The following is a 13,104-nucleotide window of genomic DNA, read 5'->3' on the forward strand; positions in this document are numbered from 1 at the left end:
CATCCCCTGCCAAGGCACGGTCACCCAGAGCAGGTTACACAGGAATGCACCCAAGTGAGTGTGGAATGTCTCCAGAGGAAAAGATTCTACTACTTCCCTGGGCAACCTCTTCCAGTGCTCTGCCACTCTCAATGTAAAGGTGTTCTTCATGTTGAGGGGAAACTTTCCGTGTTTTAGTTTATGGCTACTGCTCTTCATCCTGCTGCTGGGCACCACCAAAAAATGTCCAGCACCATCATCTAGGCACCCACCTTTGAGATATTTATATGCATTGATATTCCCTTCCAGTCTTCTCCAGATAAAAAAAGCCCACCTCCCACAGTCTGTGCTCATATGAGAGATGCTCCAGAGCCCTCATCATGTGTGTAGCCATTGATTAGACATTGATTGGCATCCACTGATTAAACACTGGAATGGGCTGCCCAGGGAAGTGGTGGAATCACCATCGCTGGAGGTGTTTAAGGATAAAATCTGGATGTGGCATGGGGCGCCACAGTCTGGTTAACAGGGTGGTATTCGGTTATAGGCTGGGCTAGATGGTCCCAGCGGTCTTTCCCAACCTAATCGATTCCGTGATTCAGAGGTGAAGGCCATGTGGATGTTCAGGGGGTCCGGCCCCGGGGCCCCTCAGCGAGGCGGGGAAGGCGCCGTGCGCTGTGTGGAGGCCCCGGCGCTCCGAGCCCCGCTCCGTGCGCTGTGTGGAGCCCCCGGCGCTCCGGGCCCCGCTCCGTGCGCTGTGTGGAGCCCCCGGCGCTCCGGGCCCCGCTCCGTGCGCTCCGTGGAGCCCCCGGCGCTCCGGGCCCCGCTCCGTGCGCTTTGTGGCGCCGGGCGGGCGGGCGGAAGCGCCGGGCGGGCGGGCGCGGGCCCTCCCGGCGGGCTCGCAGCGCCTCGCCCCGCCGCCGCCTCCGCCTCCCCCGCTCGCCGCCCGCCGCCGCCCTGCGCCTCCATCCTGGTACTTGGGAGTCTCCATCCTGGTTTCTCAAGTGCCCGGACCCAAAACAGGAAGTAAGTGCGCGGGGCCCTGCGGGATCGCAGGGCCGAGAGCTCCGGGCAGCGGCGGCGGCCGCGGGCGGAGGGGAGGGGACGGGACGGGGCGGGGAGCGGCCGTGTGTGGCCCCGCGGTTCGGCGCGCTCGGGCCGGACTGCCGGCCGGGCGGGCAGGGCCGGGCGGGCAGCGGAGCCTGCGGCGGGGCCGTCCAGCGCCGCCGCCCGCCGAGGGCACGGGAAAATGGCGGCGGCCGCCTGGGGCCAAATGGCGGCGCTGGCGGCCGCGGGGCAGCGGGGGCTGAGGGGGGAGCGGACCCGCCGCCCCGGGGGCCGTGCCGGGGCAGGGGCAGGGCCGCTGCCTCCCGCCGGCCGCTCTCCTGGGAGACCCCCGCGCCATCCCGGGGAGCTGCCGGGCGTCGGCAGCGCTGCGGACAGGGAAATTGGGAAGCGGACGGACGGACCGGCCCTAGAAATTACTAAACCCGGCTCCCTTGGGAGGACAGGGCAAGGGGAGGCCGGCCAGCGCGTTTGTTTTGTTTATTATGTTTTATTATTTTTTAAATTGTTGTTGTTCCTGGTTTTAACTCCCTCCCCCATACCTGGATGTCTCTAATAAGAGGCCACCTGCACGATCGCTGGGACTGCGCTTGGGGTATCCTGAGCCTTGGGGATTTTATCTGTTTTGTTTCATAATCACTTTTTTATTTCCCAGCGAGAGTTGTGATTTGAGGTTGCTTAGGGCAAGTGGAGTCTGAAATGTGCGACTCTGCGAAGATCAGGCAGAGTCATCTTAGATTCATCTTAGAGCGGTACCGGGATTTTCTGCACTAGAGCTATGCTGTTTTGCCAGAATAAAGGATTCTGGTTGGAAAAGCCTATTTTTCCCCCTAAATTTTTTTTTCTTTTTTTTTTTTTCCTTTTTGAGGTCTCTTTATTCTTGGTTGTGCCCTTGGTTGTGGCAAAGTGTATTGCACTTGTACGAGCTACTTCTTCAGCTGACTGATAGTATTTGTATGTATTCATTCACAGAGTTACACTGTTCAGCCCACCTGGCCATTGTTAGTTGAAATAAACTAGAGAATGCTTGTTGTTTGCCAGTGCTGCTCTGGCTGCAGATGTAAATTGGCCTCTTGACAGCATAGTTAGAATTCCTTTGCAAAACCAGGAGATGCAGGTTCTTCACTGAGATGGACACATCTCGTTCAGATTTTCATTTACATCATTTCATGTGATTATAAAATATAAACAAGTTCATGATGTTTTATGACTTACTGAAAAGATTGAACATTAATTATAACTCCTTTAGTGGAATGCCCAAAAATACTGATTTTTGTCTAAACCAGACAAAAATATATGAAGTGGCCATATAAGAGAAAAAGACCTCTCTAGTGTGTTTTTCATGTTCTAATAGGTCCCCTTTTTTTGAGCATCATTTCTGTGCTCATCTGTCCATCAGAAAGCAAGAAAGACTTCTCTTTGCTTATCAGTCTTACAGTTAGGATAATTTTTCTTGCATGCTAAAATTCTACCCATTGTTTATAAAGGTGAAAAAGTTACTGAAATGCTTGGCATGGAAGTGGATTTACATGAAAGGAAAAGAATTTTAGTACATACGATACTTGGGAAGATTTCTATCCATAGCCATAAGCTATTTTGTGCCCAGGAGCCAATTCCTAAAAAAGAAAACTTGAAACTTTGTGTTTACTTCTTTCGAAAGAGGTAGAACGTAAGTTTATTTTGTTTTGTGTTGGTTTTTTCCCCTGTGTGACATTTAAAGCATGTTAAGTGCTTTTTATTAAACTTTCAATGGACAGGCTAGAACTCATGGAGTTCTGCCAAATTTGGATCAATGCAAATGAGGACACTTTGTCCCATTGTCTCCCATATATTCTGTTTCAGTGATGGCCCACTTCTGTAAATACCACTGTTGAGTAGGATGCAAGTGTTCTTAGAGGACTGTAATCTCATGCTGATGCAGATTAAGAAATCCTTGTATGCCCCAGACTCAGGTCTCTGGTTCCTTTTCATATCCATTGTTGGCAGCTGTTAGAGAAAATTTCAGCGTGGTGGGATTTTAAATTTGAGCAGAACCCATTTGGTCTGGAGTAAAGTTGAGGGGGTTTTGTTGAATATTAGCATAACAGCACTGGCACTAGTTGAATAATAAAATCTACTGATAATGTACTGGGAGTACTGGCTTGGTGTGGAATACACTAAACATTCAGGCTTCCAAAAATACAAGGTCCTGTAATGATTTTGTTTCCTTAATGTTACTCTTGAACAAATGCCTCAAAATCCCAATGTATTCCATGGGATTGTTCCAGTTAAATACCACAGTAACTGGAAACCTCTCTTAATAATCTTCAATTTTTGCTTTTTACAGGATTTAGTGAAACATACTTATTGCCCAATGGAGAGAACACAGTCTTTAATACAACTTGGTATAGAAGTTTTAAAAGATTTACAACAGTCCACTGAAGACTAGACATAACATTCAGTTAATAACTAGGGGCAGTGACAGAATTCTCTGTGCAAGAGTAAAAATACTATTTCTTAGAAGTGCTTAATTTTTACAGCCCACAGAATAATTGAGCCCATCTGCCTGATGTGGGTTATTTAGAATTAAAGGAATTTTGTATTAGGATGTTCAGTTTTTATTTTCAGCTTGTACAGTCAGCTTTGTGGGGTTTTTTTCTGCCATAATTATGCTGCATGCTTCCCTAATAAGTAAGAACTGCTCTATTATGTGGCTTTAGTGGAAAACTTATATTGGAAATCTGTACTGAATTAGTCTTGTAAACAAAGTATTTTCCCACCTTTTGGCTGGATGTTGAAACTTACTTGAAATTGTAGTACTGCTCTAAAAAGTACTGGGTTTGGTAAATACACACAGAAATCCAACAAGGCAAAAATTCTTTTTGAGTTGACCCTGGTTTCTAAGGTGCTATTTCATTATGGATTATGGCATCCACACTTTTGGTGCATGTCTGTCCAACACTGTTCTCTTCCCCAAAAGCTAACACCCTCTTTCAGAACATGAAATATTAGTGATAGATTGGCATCTCTGTAAAGAATGCGTATGAATCAAGGATTAAAGACAAGCCTTGTGTTGTTCATTTAAAACTCAAGTAAACCTTCTGTTTAAAATAAAACTTGTTTGCATTTTCAAAAGCACACTTAGTGAAGCTGTGAAAAGAAGGTGATATTTTGAAGGTGATGAGACTACTCAGGTCCTAATTCTCACTAATTAAGAAACCTTGGCTTTAATTTACTTTGCATTTAGCTTTTGCAAGAGCAGATGTGTGGATGTGCAGGTGTGTGTAATGAGCAGAATTCACATGGCACATCCCGAAGCCTGTGCCACGGTCTGGCATTGTCCAGCAGAGCTCCGGCTTGTGCACTGTGATGGATCGAGGTGAGCACAGTGGCCCTGCAGCCGGGACCAGGAGAAGGCATCAGAGGGCGTTGGCTTGGGCAGCAAGTGAATGTGTCAGAGGACCTGATAGCTACATCATTATTTGAGGGTGAAACAATGAGGTTTGTAAGATCTGGGGAATGTTACCTATTCACTCAAATAGGTGCAGTTTTTCCTGATTTTGGTCACTCCTTGATGTATTAATGGATTGGTGCCCCTGTCCTGGGGTAAATGTAGCTTGAAATAACCTGGTTGGTTGGTTGTTTTTTCTTTCAGTTTTCTTGTATTTCTAAGATCTAATGAATAAAAAATTGTGTCCAAAATACGCATTTGACTTTGACTTAATTTCTCGTGTTCTTTCTACTGTTTTCAGTTGTGGCCCGAGGCCATATGCATTAAAGTTGATGGGAATCAAATCAAGGATTTGGATCTTTTTAAGTTTTTATCAAGGCTTGGTCAAAGTTATTACCTTTACTCAGAAAACTTAAGATATGCTAAATCTTGAGTATCTTACACAGAGCGTCATTTCTGGGGGGAGAGTCTGCATTTGCAGGTGGCATAAACCATTTTTGGGAAATTGGCAAGGAGTTATAAACTCATCCTCAATCCATTAATTACATTGAGGAATATTTCTTGGGAAGTCACAGGACCTTGAACAAAGTACAGTGCCCTGTGTTGGGTGCTCTTCAATTCGAGCTGACAGCTGCAGATGTGTGACTTGATCAGAGGAGTCAGTGGTGTGCTCCCTCAGCCACTGTCTGGTAAATCCTATTACAGTTCTGGATGGAAGTGTCAGGGTAGCACCTACTGATCCTGGTGCAGCTTCCTCCCCATCTCTGGGAATGCCATATTTGGACATATGGATCCTTTTTACGCTGTGTCCTGTTCCCTCCTAACTTGCAAACCAGCAAGACAGAGAATGTGAAGGTATTAATTGCCCTGTGTTTTTTATTTGGTAGCCAAATCCTCTAAATATACAGATTGATTTTCATCAAGTCCTAGGTAACTGCTGAAAGAATGACCCAGCTTTGCTGTGCCTGTTCTCAGTTTTCATCAGTCTTGGAATAATAAAGAAGGAATGTTCTGCTCTATCTTCTGCTGTGGATGGTGCTATAGTTTCCACTGTTTTCAGAACTGTAGGTGAAGTAAATGACTGTTGTAATGTGTCTTATAAATCTCATGTCTTTCAGGCCTCTAAAATGGTGAAAAGAAAAGTGGGTGCTTTCAACTGATTGTAGAAAAATAAATGTTGTGACAACTAGTTGACATAAAATTAAGGAAGAATCCTCCAACACATTTCCAGTAACTTTTGGGATTTTTACTACAGCAGTCCTTGTAGTAAAACTTACTCAGAAAGTACATATGAATGTGAAAAAGAGAACCTGTTAATTTTGGCCCAGTTTGTTCACTCCCCAAAAGCTAAATTAATAACTTAAAACTGGGTTGAAAAAGTTACAGTCTGCTAATTTAGCTGTAACGCTTTGGATGTGTTTCTTCATGTTCTAGCATTAAGGATGCCTCTTTTGGTTCCTAAAATCAGTATTACAGCCGTGCAGCAAACATCAGCTTCTAGTGAAGGATAGAGCACGGGCTGTAAAATTCAGCAGCAGATGAATCCCAAGGAAGTTACTCCCTCCTACACTTGCGTGTGGCAAGGAACTGTTGCTGATGGTAGATGTGAAAGTAAGTTTGAGAACCCTCTGATTTAAAATGTCAGTGGTATGTCAATTTTTTTACATGTTCAGAAGGGTAATATCACTTCATTTCAGGAATCAGTCACTATGTGTGCTTAAAGATATGCCAAGTCTTCAACAAGCTTGAGAGGTGAGAAGTAGTTTTTTAGGACTGGCAGTAGTTTTATCTTTCTAGGATAACACTTCTCTTGGGAATCTTCAATACTAAAGAACATGTTTTCTGATTAAAAATTAAATAATCCCGTGCTGATGCAAGAGTGTTAACATTATATAGGGAATTTGAAATCCAGGTTGTAAATTCCACTTGCATATGAGTATGTGAGTATCTCTGCCTAGTACATGGAATTTTTTTTATGTATTTGTGATTTCTTTTTTCTAAAGCTATAGCCAGATATTTTTAACAACATTTTGGCTTCAAAATAAAAGTTAAAAGTACTTTATTTGTTGTTGTTGACATATGAGTAAACACAGAAAAAGGACTGAGCAGTTAAAGGAGAAATAGATGATATTTTCTTTTTACAAATCTCTGCCAGTGTCAACAAAAGCAGGCTTAAACCTCATGAAATCTTTGCAAAGTTTCTGGATATTTTAGATGTGATTTCTTTTCACTTCTGCAGCAGCAAATGCTGCATCTCTTTGTGTTTGGATAAAACTTGTTGTGATGTTCTGCTTTGTTTCATTTCAGAATTACTGCTGGTGGTTTACATAGAATTTCTTATAAACTCTGTGTTTCATTGTAGTACTTTTATAGTGGAAATTAAATTATCAAAGACCCTTCATATTGCCCTAATTCTGTGACTTCAATGTATGTGTCTTATCCTAGATTACTTGTCTCAGTATCTTTTTGTACTGGTGATTGCTTGCAACCAATTTTTCTGTTGCTCTTGTTTATATGCCAAAGAAAAAATGCAAGTTTCACGTTTAGTTGTATGCATGGAAGGAGAATAAAACTTTGCCAGCTGGCACTCTATAAATAATGCAGCTGTGACTAATAGAACACTAGAAAAATATTTGTCAGTCCTGACTGACTTTCAGTTCTATAATAGCAGAATTATTAAATTAACAGTGGAGCAAATACTGGAAAAAATCACCTGATGTGAAGAATTTCAAAATGCTGAAAAAATAATAGCTTAAGTTTGTGTTTGAAAAAAAAAATCAGTAGGTTGCAAATTCTCCTCATAGGGAGTTTAGGTACTCTTTTTAACTGGAGAAGTTACTTTAAAGCAATCTGGTTTTACCTTGTGCAATATATGTGTGCAGGAACGTAAAGGTAGATGAATGTCTGAAATTGTGGATTTTTCATATGAAAGAGCAGGCTCATTCCCTGTGGGAGTTTGTGCTGCTTGTTTGGGGTATGGAAGCAACTTTATGGTCCAAGTGGAGTCCAGCTACAGAAACATAATCAGTGTGTTGCTCTTTCAGGTTTGAGTATGAGCACAGTTGAAGAAGAGTCTGACACAGTGACAGTAGAAACCGTGAACTCTGTGACTTTGACTCAGGATACTGAAGGGAACCTAATTCTTCATTGCCCTCAAAATGGTATCGAATTGTATTACATAGTACTTTTTTTTCTTTGTTTTGATTGATCTGACCACCATACATCCCTGCCCACAAATTCTGTGAGCTACTCAGGTGCAGCTTACTGTGCAAGAACTGTTCTGCTTTGGTTTAAGGAATGATAAAGTGTTGAATTAGGTATAAATCCCAAAGCTGTGCGTGCCCAACAGAGATACAGCTGCTGAGGTTTTTTTCAGTTGAAACAGATTCTTAGAAAAAAGCACATACCCAAATTTCTGTAGCCTAATTTGTGTTTGACAGGCTGTGGATGGGATTTTCAAAGAAAGTGCATATTGAAGAAAGCATGTGAACTGTTGTTGCCCATAACTTAGACCAGGTCCCTGGGCAGCAGCAAAGCACTGAACCAGCCTGTCACATTTGCTGCTACTTGCTTTGGCCCACTTTTTGGGAGAATTCTGTCCAAGGCTCCACTTAGCTTACAGGAAGTAACCTGGGTGTGTTTTTGTTTTTAGAAGCTGATGAAGTAGACTCTGAAGACAGCTCTGAACCTCCTCACAAGAGGCTTTGCTTATCAGAGGATGATCAAAGCCTTGATGATTCTACTCCATGCATTTCTGTTGTTGCAGTTCCAAGTAAGTTCTTTGATGTACTCCTGTAGCAAATATATCTGTTGGTGAAAGTTAAAAGTGGACTCTTGAATCACAGTAGAATATTCTGTATGTGTTTATTTTCTTCCAAATTTTATTAATATACTTGGGTATCATACTTTTTTTTCAGCCTTGGATAGTTTTGCAGTAATCAGTACTGGCAAAATAAGCCTGTACTTAAAGTAGTTCAGAGACCTGCAGGCACAATTGTATTGAATAAAATGAAGGATAAGTAAATGAACAACTAGATGCTCTCCTGCAGAGAGATTTGGGGTTTTTTTAATGATCAGACAGTACAGTTAGTATTTCAGTGTTGTGTAAGATTAAGGTGCATGTAAAAGAGATTGTTGTAAAAAAGGATTAATTAGTCTTCTGGAAGTTGACTAAATATTAGAAAGTTTAATAAATCTCCCAAAGGGAAACTAAACCAGATCTGGTTAAAATACCAATTTGCAATACCTAAGAGTATTTTAGCCTGTTTATTTGGTAGAATTAGGTATAAATTCCTTAGAAGTAAAGGCGTTATGTTGAAGTTGAAGGAGGACTGGGGAAAATGCATGCAGCCAAAAGATTTGAATGTTGTCCTTAAATAACTGGAAAATACTGAAGCTCCGGCTGGAAAAGAAATACCAATACAGTTTCAAATTTTTGCATCAAAAAATTTTTGTTCATGTTTCACATTAGGTCATTGTGGTAGTCAAGCATAAAACTGAAGGGTTTAAAATCCATATATAAATTTTATGAAGAGAAGCAGTTGATAATCATTTTAGTGAATTTACTGTGTCAACAAATAAATACTGAATAAGGCTCTTCAAAATTTTCACTTCCAAGGTAGCAATTTATAAAACTTGTAGCATGTGTAAAAAAATGCTTCAGGAGTTAAGTATGCAACTAACTTCCCCATTCTGAAGTTTCAGAAAATGATCAGAGCTTTGAGGTGACCATGACTGCTACCACTGAGGTAGCTGAAGATGAGATTAATGAAGGAACAGTTACCCAGATTCAGGTACAGTAAAACTTCAAAATTCACTTGTTATGCTTTTGTATAAATTAAAGTATCAGAAATGCTTACTAAATGAATAAGACTCTTTGGAACGAATGTATGTGAGCATGGATCTTATTTGTAAAAATGCTGGTCTGTAAAAGGACAGTTGAATAATTTTATATATGAGACTGGGTATATATAGTCTTAAGTTACTGCCCAAAGAGCAATACTGCAAAGAGTAATAGAGATAGCCCTCCACTGGTAATTATATATGTGATCTGCATAGAAGACAACTTTATCTGTTATTTCTGTCATTCTTTGATTATAAGTTAGTCTTTATAACAGGCTTAAATAGGCTTTGTCTTGTCACCAGTCCTAACAGTTACAGATAGTTTTCATTGTGGGTATACCATGTTCAAAAGTTCCAGATTGTAGATGCTGGATATAGTCCTGTTTCCACCACAGCCAGTGAGATTCTTCTTACTTACTGTACATTAAACAAGATGAAGAATGTTACCTAATTAATTCTCACAACATCTGTGTTTTAATATGCTAAATCTTACTGAAGTGTTCTAAGAAAGGTAATAGTTACAATGCTGTATCTAAGACATGACACTTTTGACAGTCCACAATATGATGAGGTGTGCTGATTTAATTTTCCTTCAAATTATGTCTCCCTGTTAATTGTAAAGTGATATAAACAACTGAATACCTGACTGTATTGTTTCATATTGGCCTTTTCAAGATTCTTCAGAATGAACAGTTGGATGAAATCTCCCCAATGGGCAATGAAGAAGTATCAGCTGTTAGTCAAGCCTGGTTCACAACCAAAGAGGATAAGGATTCTCTAACCAATAAAGGTACAGTAATTCAAGTGCAGTTCTCCCATGCTGTTGAAAGGTAACCTATTCCAAATGTCTCAGGACATTTTGCAAGTTGTATAAAGTAATCTCTGGTCTGGCTTTTTGGAGATGGGCCATGGCTGCAGTGGTGACAGTAGTGGCCACAGTAGAGAAGGGCTGTGGGTGCTGTGTGTAAGCCCAGATGGGGCAGAGAGTTGTGTTTGTCTGGTCAGGGGCTGGGAAGCTGCAGCACAAGTGGGGGACACCAAGAAAAAAACAGTCCATGCTCAGGTTAATGGCATTGCTTCAGAAGAAGAGGGCTCCTGCAGACCAGGACCTAATGAAATAATCCCTGCTACTCCTAAAAGTTCCAACCCACTGGGCATTCCTCCCTTTCCAAATATGTCTGCAATCATAGTAGTTGCTGAACTCAAGAGCTTTTGTTTTTTCTTTCCTCCCCACAGGGGAAGTGCCTTTCTAAACCTAAAAAAAAAATTTAGTGTCAAATGGAGACAAGTTTTGTCTCTGGTTTCCTCAGCCCCTCTACTGTTTTTCTTACTCTGACTTTTTAAAAACCTTTAGGAAGAGCCACAGCATTGTAAGCCAGTCAAAGGAGGGCACTCAATGTGATTCCAGTTAAGAGATTAATAATTTGAGGAAGACGTTTCTGGTAAAATATGCCAAGGAAAGTATTTGAGAATCTCTAGTGGCTGAACTTTTCTTGTAAGCTCTGTGGTTTGTCACAGAGATCAGCGGTGTAGGAATGCCAGTGTGTGTCTTTTACAGTAGCTCAGACTTTGGCACGTGTTGCCTGAGCTCATCATTTTATAACAGTCTCCACTTGATAATGCTTTCTTCCCAGACCTGTGGGCAGGTTATGATAATCTTGACTATGAATTTGCGAACATGTGAAGTGCAGAATATATGTCCTTTCCTAAAATTGTTTGGTATTAGAGGTTATTCCATGTGAAGTGTAACAGTGTCTCATTAAGTCAGTTCAGAGGCTGGGACCTGTGTGAATCGGTTACATGAATACAATATTTTTCTGTCTGTAACAGTGGAAGAAGAGATTGAAGCTATGGGGCACAGGGAAAGAGTGCTCTCTCACCAGTTCCAGTGGAATTAGTAATAATGCCTGTACTTTCCGTTATAATTGGATTTGAGTAAACAGTCTCTTTGGTGTGCTCTGTCTCTCAGCTCTGGTAATTAGCAGGCTGAGAAGGAAGTACCCTGATTTTTCTGAGCAGAGGTGGGCAGGTAGCCAGCACACACCAGTATGTAAACTGGGTCACACACACTGGCATAAGCTTAATTAAAAGTATGGTATGACCATAAAGGGAAAAAGGGATAATTTAAAGTAGGAATGTTTTAATGTTTTATTGATAGACTTCAGGTTTGAAATTTTCTCTCTGAGTAAAGCTGGTTGGGTTTACTTTCAAAGCTTAGCTGGCATTGTAGTTACTAAAGGCATAGACAGAGAGGAAACGTTGTTTCTATTGGTTTGCCACTTTTATTTGGGAAAGTAAAAGACCCACCACAAGGTTTTATGTTGACTGTGACCCCTGAGCATTCCTCCCAATGCAAGAAGAAGGAGAGAGATGGGGAGCAGCTTGTCAAAAAAGGCTTAATAGAGCATTTGCCTCTATGAGAAGCACTCACAGTAGGTGGCACTATTCTCATGTTCAGGAGTGTTAAGGCATGCAAGAGAACCCCACCTTGTTGCCAATTCTTCAGGTAATCTTCTGAGTCATATTTTAAGTGCCAGCTTCTGGAATCATTTTGAGTGCATGGAAATTTCAGCTGTCAGTTTAAAGACAGAAATTTTCTAGTTGCAGCTGAAGAGAAAGCCTGAAAATGTGACTTGACAGCACACAGAGGAGTTCATGTTCTGTTTTTAAAAATGGGATGTTTTTGAAGAGGGGTCTGACTCACATTATTTAAATATTAGTTGATCACTACTGTCAGTTATGAAATCATATCTGTTTAAAATGAATGCTAGTTATATTTTTAGCTAAAATTACTCTTTTCCTTGTTAATTGCAGTATGGGTCATGTTTTCAGATACTTCTGTTCATGCTGTTTTTCTGGCCTTCACTAATTAGTTATCATTTCTATTTTCAGGCCATAAATGGAAACAAGGGATGTGGTCAAAGGAAGAAATTGACATTTTGATGAGTAACATTGAGCGTTATTTAAAGGTATGTTTAGAGTATGTTCCCTGCTCATTGATGTGGTGGTACAGTTCCTGCTAGAAACTAACTTCCTTTAGAACATCCCAGAATACTCAGTAAATGATTTGGATTGTTTTTTTGTGGGAATGGTCATTACCCATTTGAAATGCATGGGAAAATTTTATTTATAAGACAGGATTTAAGTACTACTGAATGTAACATTGCTTTTAATTTTTGTTCCGGATATAGCCCATTTTGAGTATTGTGACATAACATTTTGCATGGTTAAATCTCTTTCTCTGACTATACATTGAGGACTCATAAAACCTTTGTTGAAGATTCTGGAAAAAAAAAATGCACTAGCAGTAGAGATAATTTTCCTTACTGAGCACTGAATACAACTTCCAGATGTTCTTGGTGCCAAGTCTACGATTGTGTACTGCACTAGCAGGATGTCTGTGTCTGCTTTCTTCCCTTAAATTATTTGGGTTGGAGTTCAGTTTAAATGGGCATGTGGTGAACACGCTGATGGTGATAATTGCCTATAAGTCCTACTTGTGGTAGGCTTGCAGCTGAGAATATTGAGCTGAGCCCTTACAACTGAGAATATATAGCCTGGATATTACAGTTTCACCATCCTTCACTTGGGGTATCAAAAAAAAAGCCCTGAATTTAGTGTTCATTGGGATAAAAATCTGTAGTATTAGTTGAAGAGTATGTGTCTGCCCACACACATATTAAGAGTTTCTGCCACAAAATCATTCATGGGTAATACTATGTTTTAAATCTAGTGAAGCTTTTTTAAGCTAGCTAAATAACTTTTCTGAGTTACTGATAAATCATTTG

The 13,104-nt window shown here is 41.0% G+C and overlaps 1 protein-coding gene across 3 annotated transcripts in view; it reads left to right on the top strand.

The window, feature by feature from the left end:
• Positions 1-872: 872 nt before the first annotated feature.
• DMTF1 (cyclin D binding myb like transcription factor 1) overlaps positions 873-13,104 on the top strand; it is a 28,690-nt gene continuing 16,458 nt past the window's right edge. The window contains exons 1-6 of one of the 3 annotated variants that reach the window (XM_005526037.2): positions 873-1,005; positions 7,519-7,635; positions 8,127-8,246; positions 9,173-9,267; positions 9,992-10,106; positions 12,209-12,285. In XM_005526037.2, coding sequence (XP_005526094.1) covers positions 7,527-7,635; positions 8,127-8,246; positions 9,173-9,267; positions 9,992-10,106; positions 12,209-12,285 — 516 coding nt within the window. In that variant the 5' untranslated portion in view covers positions 873-1,005; positions 7,519-7,526. Of the gene's footprint in view, positions 1,006-5,992; positions 6,086-7,518; positions 7,636-8,126; positions 8,247-9,172; positions 9,268-9,991; positions 10,107-12,208; positions 12,286-13,104 lie in introns of those variants that run through there. The other 2 variants (XM_088055503.1, XM_088055501.1) reach the window with 2 other exon arrangements.

The sequence above is a fragment of the Pseudopodoces humilis genome, chromosome 5, assembly GCF_049639895.1.
Source record: "Pseudopodoces humilis isolate 2021_Gansu_Grassland_sample_001 chromosome 5, ASM4963989v1, whole genome shotgun sequence".
NCBI classification, from domain to species: Eukaryota; Metazoa; Chordata; class Aves; order Passeriformes; family Paridae; genus Pseudopodoces; species Pseudopodoces humilis.